The following is a 15,823-nucleotide window of genomic DNA, read 5'->3' as shown; positions in this document are numbered from 1 at the left end:
AGAAATAGGTTGGAGTTTCCTCCTTACCTAGGACTTCTTAGGTCCTTATCAAGTTTGAGGAGTCCTTTCACCTTTGGACTCTTGTACCTGCTTCTCAGGTTAAGAGTCCTTACGGTGTTAGGACCTCTTGGGCTTATCCGCACATGACGGAAATAGGTTGAAGTGTCCTCCTTACCTAGGACTTCTTAGGTCCTTATCAGGTTTGAGGAGTCCCTTCACCCTTGGACTCTTGTACCTGCTTATCAGGTTAAGAGTCCCTACGGTGCTGGGACCTCTTGGGCTTATCCGCACATGACGGAAATAGGTTAGAGTGTCCTCCTTACCTAAGACTTCTTAGGTCCTTATCAGGTTTGAGGAGTCCCTTCACCTTTGGACTCTTGTGCCTGCTTATCAGGTTAGGAGTCCAATTGATGGACGGATCTCTGTAGTTATCCTTTATGGACTGTGGCTTGACCTCTTCTGAGGAGATAAGGCTTGTGGTTGCTCCCTGAGTTCCCTTCGTGCATGGGTTTCTCACGGCTATCCCTTGGGATTCGCAGCCTCATCTCTTTGGATGAGATAAGGCCTTGGATATTCTAGAAGAGGAATAAGAGTCCGACTTCTCTAAGTCTTTTCGACTGTACGAACCTCTTGCATGGAGTGTCTCATAAGTCTGGCTGCAGGTTTGTCATATTTTTCGAGCTCACCTGGTGAGCTGAGCTCGGTATCTTTCTATGAGCTGTGTTCGTGAGCTGGCCTCCGTCCTTGGACTAGAGGCTAGTTATTATAGGCTAGATTCCATGTTCTTAGGACTCTAGCTCGAGCCCTTAAGGCTGTGCTCACGAGCTCTTTGCTTTGGGCTGACCTTGGGATGACCTTTGCCCTTAGGCTGGTCCACTGAGCTCAATTCTTCAAGCTAAACTCCATGTCACTAAGTCCCCTACATGGCCCTTCATGTTGCGCTAGGCTTCCTGGTCTGGACTGAGCTTGGGAGGTTATTTTCTACTTATCACTCATAATGTTTTTCAAAACAGCAAATTTTAAAGTATTTTCAAGAATCTAGCTTCATAAAAAGCGAGCTAGGGAGAGAGGAGCAAACCTCGTTTCGATAGTGATTGAGCTTCATTGTGTCATCCCCTTCTTTACCTGCATGCAATAAAACACTGATCAGCAGCCATAACTTTTTAATTTTATTTTTAGTCTGCAATGGCATTCATCGTTCTTTTCATGATTTGTCTAATTGCATGCATACATGTAGGCTTGTCAATGGACCGGATTCGGTCCAGATCTGATCCGAAAAATCTGATCCGAATCCGATAACGTCGATCTGATAATCCAAATCTGGTAATCCAAATACGGATCGGATCGGGTTAAATCTTTTATCAATCCGATCCGAATTTTATTTTTTAAATTTTTTTAAAATTTTTTTAGCAAAATTGTCAATTTTTTATTTTGAAAAAAAAATGTCTAAGAAGTTGTATTTTTATTTTCAATTTTTTATTTTTTTTGGAAAATAATTGTTTTTGAAAAAAAAATTGTATATTTTTTAAAAAAAATCTTTTTTTTTTGCTAAAATTTTTGAAGTAAAAATTTTTTCGGATCGGATTCGGATTTTCGGATCGGATCCAAGTTTTTCGGATTCGAATTAGCACTATCGGATTAGGATTGAATTCGAATTTGTTGGATCTGGATCGGATTCGGCCCTTTGACAGACCTACATACATGAAACCTAGGAGCCGGTATTCTGTATTCATGCAATTCAGAAAATATATACCAGGGAAACTAGTTAAAAATGATTGCAAACAATATTTAACATAATTAACGCATGCATAAAAGGAAATGGGAAAACATATAGTACAAAATTTGGCCGAATCAATGGACTTACTTGAACATCTTAATTTGCAAGCCATTGTTTCCTAGACTCTCTTGTGTTAAGGAAATAGAATCCCACATTGCTTGGGAGTGGAATGGGTGATCACTTAATTGGTTTTGAGATGGACATAAAGTTTCCATATCTTGCTCTTCCTTAATTTGCCTGGCAGAAGAAGCAAGAGACGGGTTGCCCCACCCATGTAACTCAATCGTCTTCAGCGTCAGTATATTTCCTATCTCAGATGGGATCTTTTCGAGCAGAGAACATCGTTCTAACACTAGTCGCTCAAGACTTGGAAAGTGATCACTGGAGGCAACCCACCACAAAATCTCAATTGATGCGAATTTCAAGAACTTGAGTTTAGGGAAAACCCCACTTGCTTCCCAACATAACCCTTCGAGGGTAAAATGCGATAACTTTAGAGCCTCCAGGTTGGGTAGTAACTCGGCGAGGGTCGACATGTCACCAGAATTTAGACAGATCCCCTTCAAAGTTAACTTGGTAAGGTTTGGGGGAAACTTAGCTCTTGCAAGATAATGCCCACTTATAAATAACGTAGAGACCTTCAACTCTTGGACATGGTTTAGAAAGTCTAAATTTGGAAGTAGAGATAATCTCCCATCTGTATAACCGCACTCAGAGACTTGGAGTCCCAACTTTCTAAGATTAGGAGACCTAGCCAAGACATCTGTGCAAGACCAAGGATTTATCCACGACAAAGTTTGTAAGTTATCCATGAATAAAGGATAGTCAACAAGGTTATCTGGACTTTCGATATCAATATCATGCAAACGTGCAGTAACACGTACATGCCTCAATTTTACCATCTTCCTAATACTATGGGGTAAGTAAAAACCAGACATCAACAGAAATGAAGAAACGACAAGGGTTTCTAAATTCCACAGATCGGATATTGAAGCTGGGAGAGACGTGACACAACTTAGCTCCAGGTACCTCAACAGAACTAGTTGTTCTATCTCACATGGGAGGAGAGAATCCAACACCCTCAGAAGTTTGAAATGGAAAACAGGGTTTCTCCAGCTCATTAAACTACTGTGGAAGGGGAACAAAGAGCGGGTGTACTTTCGAGCAGGAGTACTCGAATTCGAGGACGAGGACGAGGAAGAAGAAGAAGAAGAAGACGAAACAAGTAGATTACCCATAATCCGCTGGCGAAAACACTCTTCCGTGGCTTTCTGGAGGCAAAATTCACACAACAAATCGTGAATACCACATGCTTTGATTCGACGGTCTTACCCTCTTCTGGAAACTAACACAAGACTTCTACTGATTAAATCCTTCAGGTACTCCTCCGCTACATCCTCCAAGATTTTTTCACCTGTCTTTCTTATAAATCCCTCAGCAACCCATAACCAAATCAACTTCCACACAAGAATTTGGTAATCCTCTGGAAATATTGCAAAGTAGAGAAAGCACGGTTTCAAGTGAGGAGGTAAGTGGTTATAACTCAGTGCTATTGTCTTAGTCCATAGTTCTTGGTCCATAGCCATATGTGAATTTAACGTTTGCCCCACCTGCTTCCACCGCTCTTGACTCTTCTCTTCATTTCTAAGAATTCCCGCTACCACAACGATTGCAAGCGGTAGTCCTTTACACTTTTGTGCTATTTGCTTTCCTGTCTCCATGAGCTCTGAAGGGCAGGTTTCTCTTTGAAATATCTTCTGTCGTAAGAGATTCCAACTCTCATCAAGAGATAGAAAACGCAGAGAAAAAGGAGAGAAAGCTACATGTTCATGCCGACTAGTGAACATAATCCTACTTCCGTTGTTATCATCTGGAAAACAATTTTCCAAATCAAACCAGGCCTTATAATCCCATATGCCGTCCATCAAGATGAAGTATCGCCTTCCCTTTAAGCTTTTGTACAAACTTTGAGGTAATACCTCATCATTAATAGGGTTGCTGATTTGATTGTTGCAACTTAGAAGGCCAAGTAACAAATCCCTCTTTCGGTACTCTTGAGAAACAGATATCCAAGCTCGCATATAGAAGTAGTATGCCACCAAAGGGTCCTTATACACTCTTGTAGCCAAAGTAGTCTTACCTAGTCCAGCCATCCCAACAATCGAAATGATCTTAAGCTGCTTCGAACCTCCAGTAAGTTGCTCCTTTAAGATCATTGTCTCCTGCTCAAATCCCACCATTGTTTCCTCCTCCCCCTCCCCCTCCCCCTCCCCCTCCCCCTCACATTTACTATTATTTGTTGCTCTTGATGCGTCTCTATCAATCGAAAAAATTTCGACATTATTAACCATTTGCACGCTCTGTGTCCTCTTGTCATACATTTTATTCACCTCTGTTTTGATTGCTTCAATCTCTTTCTTGACATGGCCAAGATTTAATGAGCGATCGTGACCAGTTTTCTCTGATATGCCAATTTCCTCCATTCTCTTCGTTATGATATCCTCCTTCTCCTTCCAGGCAGTGTTAACTATGAACAAGTCAACGGCTGTTTCAGCCTCATACACCACATCTCTAATTCGTGCCTCCAGGTTTTTCGCTCCTTCGTGGTCTTTAAACTTGATCTGTAAATCCTTAAGGAAGGCTATTAGCAATTGTAGATCCTTGTAAAGCCAGGCAATTTGATCCTCCTCTTCCCTAATCAAATCTCTCTTGAAGCTCATTAACTCCTCCAAGTTTTCCATCAGAGAATGGGCAATAGTTTCAGCCATCTCTCTCTCTGGAGTTCTGGAGTTCTGCTGCTTATCTTTTGTTTCAAGTTGAGGCTGAAAAGTAAAGAACCCAAAAGAAAAGGAAAAAAAAAAAAAAACCACTCGAGAGTTGATGTCACGAATGTCTTCAACCAAAGACTAAAGTTATTACTCCTACCATTTCTTAATGTTAAACTTTTTGAGAACTTTAAAAGAAGACATGTAAATCTCAAAGTAGAACAGTATTGTTGTAAAGATAATTCCATTGGGTCCCGCCCTCACGTTATGGGTGGAGAGGACAAAAACAGAGAGGGATAAAACAGATAAATGTCACTTTTTTTTAGACATTTTGCATAGTCTATTGGAGTTGCTCAGTTGCTCTAATCGGGTGTAAAGTTACATGTGAGTATGACTGGCTCTTTATTTATTTATCTTTTGGCAATTGTTATTGAATGGACACTTGTGCTGCATGTGAAGATAGCATTCGGCTGAAGATAGTGGCAAGTGGCAACCCCACCTCCAATCATCTTTTGAAACGTAAAAATTGTTTCGGTTATGGTGTCTCTATTTTTAAGATACCGGTATAACAAATCACAAAATGTCATAACATGTTATGTCATTATGTGGATCATTTTTTAAAATGACATAGCATTTTTTATTATTACACCTATATTAGATCATAACACCTTTTTAACATAAGCACCCGAATGCATAACCAGGGATGGAATCAAGATTTTACCCTAATAGTAACGAAATGTATACTAAAAAATAAAAAAGATGTATTATAATATTAATAGTTATCGACTCTACAAAAAAATTAAAATAACATAACAAAAACTATAGTAAATAATATTTGTCATTTGTATAAGGAGTACGAAAAAAGACTAACTTTAATTTTTTAGGTTAAGTTGTTTTAGGGTTAAAGTTTGGATCTTTTTCCCTTTAATTATACATCATTCAATATATTATTTTACTTAGCCCCATTGAATTTAGATTTAGAATACTTTTTTGGGTCTCATTTCTTGAAAAAAAAAATAGAAGATTTAGAACTAGTATATAACAAAAAATAAAGAAAAAAATCTAGCAGTGACGAGACTATATATGTTGGGGATAAATTTTTTTATACATATAATAATTACAATTTCTAAAATTCTTGTCGTGACGGCCGCCGTCACTAGACCGCCTTGGTTCCATCCTTAAGCATAACACAACTACACGAAGGCATGAAATCTTTTAAAAATAACATAACAAGTGTTATGCCATTATTAAAAAATGGCATAATATAATCAACATAGCATTAAACCTTTGAGGGATAATCAGCAGCATTTGCCAATTGTTTCTCAATACTACCGCACAATTATTGGAGAGAGAGAGAAGATAGCGTTCGGCTGAAGTAAATTGGGCAGATGGGGTAGAAACAAAAAGATTTAATAGGAGTAAATTCCAAGGGTACTTCAGCCCGTTCCAGAACACCTTCTTAAAAAATAAATACTTCTTTCATATTTTCAAACTCAAAAATAATGCAAATGAAAAATAATTTTTCAATTTTTTTTACACCGTATTAAAGATTTTAATGGGATCTTTCAAACAAGATCTATATTGTATATTTTTATATTTCAATAAACTTATCATTTTTGAGCTTGAAATTGCTTTTTTTAAAAATAAGTACTTATTTCGCGTTGCGGAATGGGGCCGAAAAATTGTTATTGTTATTAATGTTATGATGTGGCCGGCTATACAAACTTTGGGTAGAACTCACCCTTGAAAATCGGCTTACAAAGGGAGGGTGTCCAAGAGCTTATATGTACATAGCCAAGTCCATACTTAGCCGATGTTGGACATTAGGATCGTAACATATCACCACGCTCCGCAACCGACGTCCAAGGCGGTCCACTCTATCGACACTGACCTAATGGTAGCCCTTTCTCTTTTTTTGATGGCTCCACCCACCTATCAGTATTCAATACTTTTAAGTATTTTAATCCCGCCTATAGGTCATCCCCTCCGCGAGTCGAATTGCAACATGGCGGTTGGCCTTGATACCAATGATACAAATCCTAAGGTAGAATTCACCCTTGAAAACCGACTTACAAATGGAGGGTGCCCCAAAAGCTTATATGTATATGGTCAAGCCCATACTTAACTGATATGGGACATTAGGATGGTAACACCCGCGAGCAGAGGGGGTGGACAAGAGACAAAAGATCTACGAGGAGGAAATTGATTTGGCCTCAGTTGGTACATTTGGCTCCAAATACTTGAAAATTTGAAATAGACCCAAATACTTGAATATTAGTCTTGATAGCAAGAGGTGATGATCATGGCGTTCAATGGTGGGATCGTATCCGATACATTTGGAATTTTAGTATGTTGTTCATGTTTATGAGATACATATATTCAACTGTTACGATAGTCATTTGAGGTACCGGATGTATACAACCCCACAATTATGTTGGGCCGCCAGTGGTACCACACCACACTTTTTGGACAACTTCAGAAAGAAAGAAAGAAACCAATGGATCCATGGAGACAAAAAGCTGTGGCCGGTGGTCTCACAAACTTCAACAATTTATCATTGTTTTTGTCCAGTTTTCAGACACTAAGTGGGTACAAACACGAAGTAGGTTAGGATCACAAGAGAGAGAGAATACTAGAGTAGAGTTGTATGAGGAGTACACTGATATTATTAACTTGTACTGATATATCCCCTAACTTGATTTACAACGGGGAGAAGCTCGGCTATATATAGGCAGCCAAGACATCTGCTTACATCACTGCATGCATCACTACACTGTAACACATATATAATTGCTACAGTAGTTTACAGACAAACTACTATACACTTTTAGACTAAAACCTAAAGCTACTGAAAACTGCCAAACTACGTACAACCAAATATCAAGACTAACAATAGTAAAACATAATAATTTCACCCTGTTCAGAAAAGGCTGAAACTTTATAGAACGTAAAAAGGGACAGCTGGCTTGAACACATTGGTGTTATTCTGATTCACTATTTCCAGAAGAGTCTTCGGTCCTGTCTGTGAGGTGATACTGATCTAAAAGATAGCGGATATTTTGGCGCCATTCTTCCGGATAAGTATCATTGAATTTCCAATTTGCAGACTCATAATGGAGGAGAGATGAGGGAACGTCTGAGAGTGCCAATCCATTGAGTGAACACAGTGTTCGGGTTATGACAAGATAATTTCCACTGTCGATCCACTTTCCTTGGGTCACTGGATATGCTGAAAGGAATATAGTGTGATATGCCTTTCGCCAGGTGATAGAACCATCTGAATTAGGGTGACTCCTGTTGTTGCGACTTGTCCAAAAGGCAAACTGGAGATCTTCATCTGGATTGCTGGGGGTGCTCCTGAATTTCTGTTGCCAGAATGGTATGCTTCCAAAGAGCAAAAGAAATTTCAGGAAGTAATCTTCTGGAGGATGGACTTGACTGAACGCCGCATGAGCCAGATATACCAAGACTGCTGATTTATTAAAAAAGATACTTATAGTATAGACATCAACTAAATACCACAAGAGAAGATAAGCTTCTTTCTTAAAATGAAAAACATTATGGTAGGAGATTTCAAACGGAGTAAGGAAAGGATAGACAGGATGAAAAGGTAGACCTTTTATGGGACACTCATCAAGACCATACTTGAAAATACAGAGATGTTGAAGGTTTTGACACATTTGGACACATCTAGAAAGAAGGGTTAACTCTAAAAGATGACACTGAAGGTGGACAGGAAAACTGATCGGATGGAAACAGGAAATCATGGGAAAACAATCAGGAACAAAGGGATGTGGTTTTGTTTTGGAAAACTGGTTGATTTCTTTTTTGAGCCTTGATAAAAAATCAGGGAGGACATTTGTTTTTCCTTTTATGTGAACAGCATCAAAACTCCAATTGGAAAACCAATTTGCCCATCTGAGTAACTGTGCCTTTGGAAGGTGCTTCTGTTTGAACTTGAGCATGCTGGGAAAACTCATCATATCAGTCTCAATTAGGAAATGATGACCGATTAGATGAAATTCAAACTTCTCAATGCTCCTTTTGATTGCCAGAATTTCTTTGTAAGTAGAGTGGTAATGAAGTTCTGCTGGAGAGAATGCACCACTCTTGTATCCACAAATTCTGCGCTTTTGATCTGAATTTTCTTCCAAAAGAACTGCTCCCCAATATAGATCAGAGGCATCTGTCTGAAGGACTCTCTTTCCTTCTGAAGGTATGGTTAATGGTGGAAGAGTTTTGGCTATGGTTTTGAGGTCTTTGACGGCTTTAGTGCAGTGGGTTGACCAGGGAGAAGGAATTTTCTTTAGTAGAGCTGAGAGAGGGGTACGGTATTGAGCAAGGTTGGGGATGAAATCAGCCATATAGTTAACAATTCCAAGAAATTGCTGAACTTGTTTGACTGTGAGGTTTTCATCTGAAAAGTGGTCAAGCTGGGAGGCTATATGAGGCTGGAGGGTATATTGACCTTTAGAGATGTGCATCCCTAAAAAATCAATTTCTGGTTGAGCAAGAAACATCTTTTTCTCTGAAAGCATGATGCCATGGGTTTGGACTAGGGAATGGAAAATTTGTAGTAAGACAACATGAGACTCAATATCTGGAGAAAAAAGTAGGATATCATCTATATAGACAAGGGCTGAGGATAGAATTGGAGCAAATACCCGAATCATGGCCTTTTGAAACAAGGATGGAGCTGTCTTCAATCCAAAAGGCATGACTGACCACTGGAAGTGGTGATCTGGAATGCAGAAACCAGTTTTGGGACGATCATCTGGATGGATGCCCAGCTGCCAAAAACCTGCTTTTAGGTCAAACTTTGAGAAAATTTGAGCTTTAGGCAAGTTTGCAAAAAGAACACTTCTCCGAGGAAGAGGGAATTTGTTATCCTGCAAAAAATGATTAAGAGGCTGGTAGTTGATAACCAGGCGAAGCTTTCCTCTTATCTGCTCTGTTCTTTTGTTGACATAAAATGCTTCACATGCCCACTGAGAGGTTGTGGGCTCAATCAAACCTTCTGATTGAAGTTGCTGGAGTTCTTGAAGAGCAAGCTGGTAGTGTTCTGGGTTCATTCCATGATGGGTTGCTTTGGTGGGGTTGATGTCTTCATTTTTCTTAAAGGGAAGAGAAATGAAGAAATCTGGATTTTTCCAAAGTGGGTTAGAGCATTTGGTGAGGAACTGGGAATGGGATTCAGCACAGGAAGTTTGGATTATGGCTTCTTTAATGGTGGAGAAAGTTTCTATGGAAAAGAGATTTGGTTGGGTGGTCCAGGGTAATAAGTAGTTTTTGTATTTCAAACCTTTTTTGAGCCAGGAAACTTTGCTGAGATTTTGGAGAATATCAAAGCCTAATAATAAATCTTTCCCTGGGAGATCAGAACCATAGACTTGATGTTTTATGGTGCATCCAGGAAAAAGTTGAATGGAAACAGGCTTACTTATCAAAGTGATAACAAATGTTTCTCCATTGGCTGCTGTAAAGGGTCTGAAACAAGACTGCCAGTAGGACCTGGGAAGGATTGCTGGGTTGAGAATGGAGGCTGCTGCACCAGTATCAAAGAAAGCGATGACTGATATAGGTTTCTCATATTTTCCAAGCAAGATTCTGACCTTGGCTAAAGGCTGAGCCAGCATGATGTTGGGGAACCCAATTGTTTGGACTTCATAAGGGAATGAGTCAGGATCATCAGAAGAGTCATCTGATTCTGCTGAATCGTCTAAGTCATCAAAAGTGAATGCAAGAACTGCTTCATCTGTTGCTTCATCTTCGATGGAAAACAGAGATTCGATATCAGCATCTTCAAAGTCATTATCAACGAGAGCCAAAGAGTTCACCATTTTGTCTCTTGCTGCCTTATTTGGACACTGTTTTGCATAGTGCCCCTTCTTTCCGCATATGTAGCAGCGATCAGACTTTCGCTGCCCTCTGAACTTTTTCTTCTTGAAAAATTTCCATTTTCTCCGGCGAGGGAACTTGCCAGATTTTGGAAACTTTGAAAACTTGCCTGGAGATTGAAACTTCCATTTCTGAAAGTGTTTGGACTTCCGGTATGAAGGACAGCAAGTGCACTTCTTGTCTTTGCATTTTATGGATAAGTCGGGTCGGTCACATGCTTTACCAAGAAGTTTTCCCTGTTCTTCAAGAGTTCTGAGGAATTTCTGGTGATTGCACAATTTTTCCAAGGCAATTAAAGAGTGTTGGTAAATACCACCAAGAGATGTTGCATTCAGCGTCAATCCTTTTGTCTGAAGTAATCTTGTTGTCTCATTTCCCAATGGTTCTGGAAGGGAATTGAGAAAGGCTTGCTTGAGATTGACATCATCCATGCCGTTGAGAAGATAAAATCTCTGAGACATACGGTCATAGTGAGTCTCGAGATCTTTCCTTTTGAATGAACAGCACTTCATGCTGAGATATTCCTCTCGAACAAACTCTTTTGTGTTGTTGTGGTCACCAAGAAACTCAGTATGCAAGACTGAGATGAATTGATCAAGGGTTGGCAATTGTTTGAGCTGTAGCTGTCGGTATTCACCCAGAGCTAAGTACCATTGACGGAGACGGCCAAGGAATTTTGCTGTACACTTAGTAATGACATCACTGAGTGTAGCATTAGGAGAGAGCATAGCAGCTGTGCACCAAGCATGAATCTCATAAAGTTTATCCAACCATTTTGATGGGGGAATGGTGTCAAAAGAGAAACCTTGGGTATGCATATTGGAATGTGAGAAGGAATCAAAGGTTGGAATTTCAGGGGGTGTTTCAAACTCAGGACCTTCTTCAATGATGGGATCTTCAACATGTTCTTCTGGGTTTTCAGGGTTCATCATGAAAACATGAGGAATGGGCATAGAGTCTGTGGATTCAGTATCTGAATCTAACTCAATGGTTGGTTCAGGTATAGTGGCTAAGGTATGTAGGAGAGTGGAGATTGGATTTTTAGCAGGGCTAGATGTTGGTTGAACCATTAGCTGAGGTGATTTGGAATTTGGGTCAGATGGTTTGGAGGGAGTGGAAGTTGTTGGGGTAAGTGTAGATGTAGATGGTGGAGACGGAATTGTTGGAGGCTGGACAGGCTGGACAGGTTTTATCTGGGGCTTTAGGAAAGGAGGTTTTGGTGGAGATGGTCTTTTTGGTGGAGGAAGAAAAGCTGATGAGCTCCCAAAAATATTGGACTCACCAAATCCTGAAGTAGGATTTATAGGTAAGGGTTGAGACATTTGAGGATACCCAAACAAACTTTGTTGAGAAGAAGATGTGAACATATCAAACGGGCTTTTTTGCTGAAAATTCTGCTGAGCTTGGAGAGAATGAAGCTGGTTCTTGAGATGCTTCATTTCAGCATCCTTATGGTAAAAAGCTGCTGAAAATGCTTGGTTGGCATAGGCCATCTGGAGAAGTTCCTGGTGAACATTCTGTATTTTCTGCTGCAAATCTCTGATAAGAAGTTCCAAGGTTGATAACTTCTTATGAACTGCATTCTCCAAATTTTGCTGGGAGTTAGCAATTCTCTGAAGAATTTTGTTCTGAGCCAGAGAATTTGCTGACTGCCAATTTATTGCTGCTTCGGCTGCTGACACTGCTTTGGTACTACCATCAGGGAGAATGGTAGTAGAGTCTGGAATTTTATGCCGATGGGTCGTTCTTTCTTGGGAATTATGAAATTCCAAAGGAGGAAAATCTGCTTCCGTCCAGGAAGGGGATGAGGTGAACATGAAACATCCACTCGGTTGACTCGACGAACCATCATCAGATGGAGGTTGAGGTGGAGGTGGAGATTTACAAGGAGTGGGAGGTGACGAAGGATATATGGGACATGGTTCTTCAGAATCCTCGTCATCTTCTAGGAGACTGTCTTCTAGACAATCATCACAGTCACAGGTATCAAAATAACAATGACCTGTTTCTGGATTTTTGAAATAGAAGACTGGAAGGCTACTGGGTTCAAAATATTTAATTGGAGGGCCAGGTCTAGAACCATCCACAAACATGTTAATTCTCGAGGGAAAAATAATAGAATGGGTTGAAGATGAGGCAGAGATTTCTTTTGGGAAAGTGATTTCCACGGTACCATCAGGTTTGGTGATGAAAGTTGGGTTAGAGGATTGGACAGGTAGGGGCTTGTTTTGGTTTTTCTAAAAAGCTGTAACCCAAGATTCTGGGAGAAGCTTGAGAAGCTCAGGACGGGAAATTTGTCGTGGAACATGGACACAAGAAGCTTGGTGAGGTGCGTTTATGGTGAGAAAAAGGGCTTCATCTGTGGAGGATGGTAAGGACATGTCAAAGGCATGGTTTTGGAGACGGTAGACCATTTGGTAGTGAAGGGTTGCGGCATATGTGGAGGAGATTTGGGAGGCACCACCAATTTGGACTTGAACCTTCAAAGCGGATAGCAGATGAGGATCTGCTAATGGCATGTTGAAATTGGGGTAGAAGGTAAAAATCACAGTTCCAGCATTTAGAGTGGTTTGAACTGTAGCGATGCATGCGTGCTAATACTGTAGAAACCTGGTATCGACCAGAGCAAGTCTGGAAGTAACAGGTAAACCTTTTCTACCATGAAAAGTGACAGCAAGTCTGATTGCTCCAAAGTGAAGATGGGTAAACCCTTGTTGTTGCCAAAGACGAGGCAAATCAACCGGGATTTCCAAAGGTAAAAGTTGTTCAGCTTCTGTAGCTGCTATAAAGCACTGATCAAATTTAGAGGCTTGAACATACTCTTTTACGGAGGTTGGGCGTTTTGTGGAGAAAAGTTGGGTGACGGTCTTTTTTCAGAAGTTTGTGGTCTGACAAAAGCATTATAAGGGTTTAGGAAAGGGAGATCAGTAAGAGGAACCTTACTATCATCAGGTAGGTATTCAAACTCATATAAGTACTCAAGATTAGAAGAGGAAGATGAGGAATTTCTACTGGTGGAAGAACATGAAGGGACTAAGGACGACGAAGCAGAGGAGTGGGTGGTAAACAGGTGATTCATTTTTAAGAGTAGAATTCTGGGTTCTCCTTTTCTTCAGTACAACAAACCTTTTTCTTTTTTTCAACGAATAGATTTTCAACCAAATTTTGATTAATAAAATTCTGTATACTAGGGTAGATAAACCGAGACACACCGCTCAATAGCCAAAAGTCTCAAGGTACTTTAACCCACTGATACAAAATTCTTTTAACCAAAATAGTTGATGAAGTTTCTGATGTGGAGGATCCTGTGAAGGCAACCACAGAGCATACGCTTCAAGTTTTTCTTTTAGAAAAGATTTGAAGTAGTTTTGGAAAAGAAGTTCCCAGAAGAGAGTTTAAGCTAGAATGGAAGACATGGCTCTGATACCAAGTTTTCAGACACTAAGTGGGTACAAACACGAAGTAGGTTAGGATCACAAGAGAGAGAGAATACTAGAGTAGAGTTGTATGAGGAGTACACTGATATTATTAACTTGTACTGATATATCCCTTAACTTGATTTACAACGGGGAGAAGCTCGACTATATATAGGCAGCCAAGACATCTGCTTACATCACTGCATGCATCACTACACAGTAACACATATATAATTGCTACAGTAGTTTACAGACAAACTACTATACACTTTTAGACTAAAACCTAAAGCTACTGAAAACTGCCAAACTACGTACAACCAAATATCAAGACTAACAATAGTAAAACATAATAATTTCGAGCAGATTACCAATCAAAACTACTCTTGAGTACTCGCATAAGGCCAGGACCACCACAAGACTCACACACTGAACAGAACGTACTGTGTTAACTCCAAAAAGCCGCACTTTCTTTTAGTTAGTAATTTCATTTGACAAATTACACATTTACTTGTCTTCCATTATTTATTGAGTTGTAATTTCTTTTAATATTTTCCAAGTGAAGTGAGTCCGTAGAGTATTAGAGTGAAAGAAATCATTGTTTGTAATTGAGAGTGGAGTGTGTTGAGCTAAACTGGAAAGGATTAATCTGCTTATCAATCTGTCATCTATCGGAACCGGTTGACTCTGGAACGAATTGATCTACTTATCAATCTGTCATCTATCGGAACCAATTGATTAAATGCGCCAAACGTGAAAATTGGAACAGATGGATTTAGCGATTGTTCAGACTATCGATCGGGTTTAACTAATATTGTCTGTTCATAGAATTTTTTTTTCTCTTTACTTAAGCCTCCTACTATTAATTTTTTTTCATTTTATTTTTTCCGTGTGACCAATACTATTAAAAGCTGAAGAGTGCGGTTAATAATTGAACATTTTTTTTATTTTCTTTGGACAAAATTATTACAAAAATAATAAAATATTCCTATATTGCCCCTAATATTTACCCCACCCTTCCAACCTCCTCACCAACAGCTCCACCCACACCATCCTCCACTCCCTCTCCCTCCAGCTCATCACCTCCCTCCTCCCACTCCTCTCTATCCCCCTTCCTCACCTCCCTCTGTTGGTTGCCCCACTCCTCTCTCTCCTCCTCCCCCCACCACCCCTTTCTCTCCTCCCCTCCTTGCTGCCGGCGACCGCCAGGGCCGCATCGCCCTCCTCCACCCCCTCATTAACAAATCTGCCATTCTCTTCCTCGACTCCGATCACAACTCCAAGTCCGACATCCAAAACCTCTACTGGATCCAGACCCAACTCAACAACAACTCATTCAGAACCCTCACCACCCTCTCTGGACCCTCCCTCCTCTCTTTCTCTCTTCTGCATCCGACGCAACCTCTTCAACTTGAGAAGGTTCTGTGCCCTAGGACTCAAAGGATTCTTTCTGTCATCATGCACGAGGATGAGTCAGAGAAAGACGTCGTGTAATCGCAGCAAATAGTGTGGTGGTGGGTGGCAATGGTGGTCGGAAAGAGGCAAAGAAGAGGTGGAGGTGGATGGCGTTAATGTTGGTGGGGATTTCAATTGGATTTCAATTGACACAGAGAGAGAAGTGAGGAATGACTGTTGTAGGTATATATATATGTAAGGGCAAGATGGTTTTTTCATTCTTTCCATCCAACGGAGTTAGGTCCTCCTGTAAGTGGATAAAAACAAATGATGCTTATAACAGCACACGAATCTAACAGCTACTCGTGCCTCTTGACCGGAACCCTAATTCGTCATTAGAACCTTAATTTGCAAAACAGACAAGAGGTGAGCACAAGGCAAAGGCCCTCCGATGCCTATGTTAGTATCACGTACTGGTATAAACCCTAATTATCAGTAGGAAAGTATGAATGTAATATGTTGTGTACCTTTTACCTCTAGGTTAACCTTGTTTATATAGGCATACATTTGCTTAT

The 15,823-nt window shown here is 40.2% G+C and overlaps 3 protein-coding genes across 3 annotated transcripts; 1 reads left to right on the top strand and 2 right to left on the bottom strand.

Annotated features, from left to right (window-relative positions):
* Window positions 1–991: 991 nt before the first annotated feature.
* On the bottom strand, window positions 992–3,018 carry LOC131300073 (putative late blight resistance protein homolog R1A-3). Its single transcript, XM_058325731.1, has 3 exons — window positions 1,999–3,018; window positions 1,865–1,908; window positions 992–1,125 (listed from the first exon to the last, which is right to left on the bottom strand). The coding sequence occupies exons 1-3, from the start codon at window positions 3,013–3,015 to the stop codon at window positions 1,122–1,124; spliced, it is 1,065 nt and encodes a 354-aa protein (XP_058181714.1). The 5' UTR covers window positions 3,016–3,018; the 3' UTR covers window positions 992–1,121.
* Window positions 3,019–3,105: 87 nt separating this feature from the next.
* On the bottom strand, window positions 3,106–10,382 carry LOC131299726 (putative disease resistance RPP13-like protein 3). The gene is made up of 3 exons (XM_058325304.1): window positions 10,290–10,382; window positions 7,677–7,907; window positions 3,106–4,599 (listed from the first exon to the last, which is right to left on the bottom strand). Exons 1-3 carry the CDS (start codon window positions 10,380–10,382, stop codon window positions 3,106–3,108), a joined length of 1,818 nt encoding a protein of 605 aa, XP_058181287.1.
* Window positions 10,383–11,494: 1,112 nt separating this feature from the next.
* On the top strand, window positions 11,495–15,347 carry LOC131299725 (uncharacterized). The gene is made up of 2 exons (XM_058325303.1): window positions 11,495–11,518; window positions 14,892–15,347. Exons 1-2 carry the CDS (start codon window positions 11,495–11,497, stop codon window positions 15,345–15,347), a joined length of 480 nt encoding a protein of 159 aa, XP_058181286.1.
* Window positions 15,348–15,823: the final 476 nt, after the last annotated feature.

The sequence above is a fragment of the Rhododendron vialii genome, chromosome 9a (assembly GCF_030253575.1).
Source record: "Rhododendron vialii isolate Sample 1 chromosome 9a, ASM3025357v1".
In the NCBI taxonomy this organism is placed as follows: domain Eukaryota; kingdom Viridiplantae; phylum Streptophyta; class Magnoliopsida; order Ericales; family Ericaceae; genus Rhododendron; species Rhododendron vialii.
Note: the sequence above shows the minus strand (reverse complement) of the source record. Positions and strands in the feature narration are given on the sequence as shown.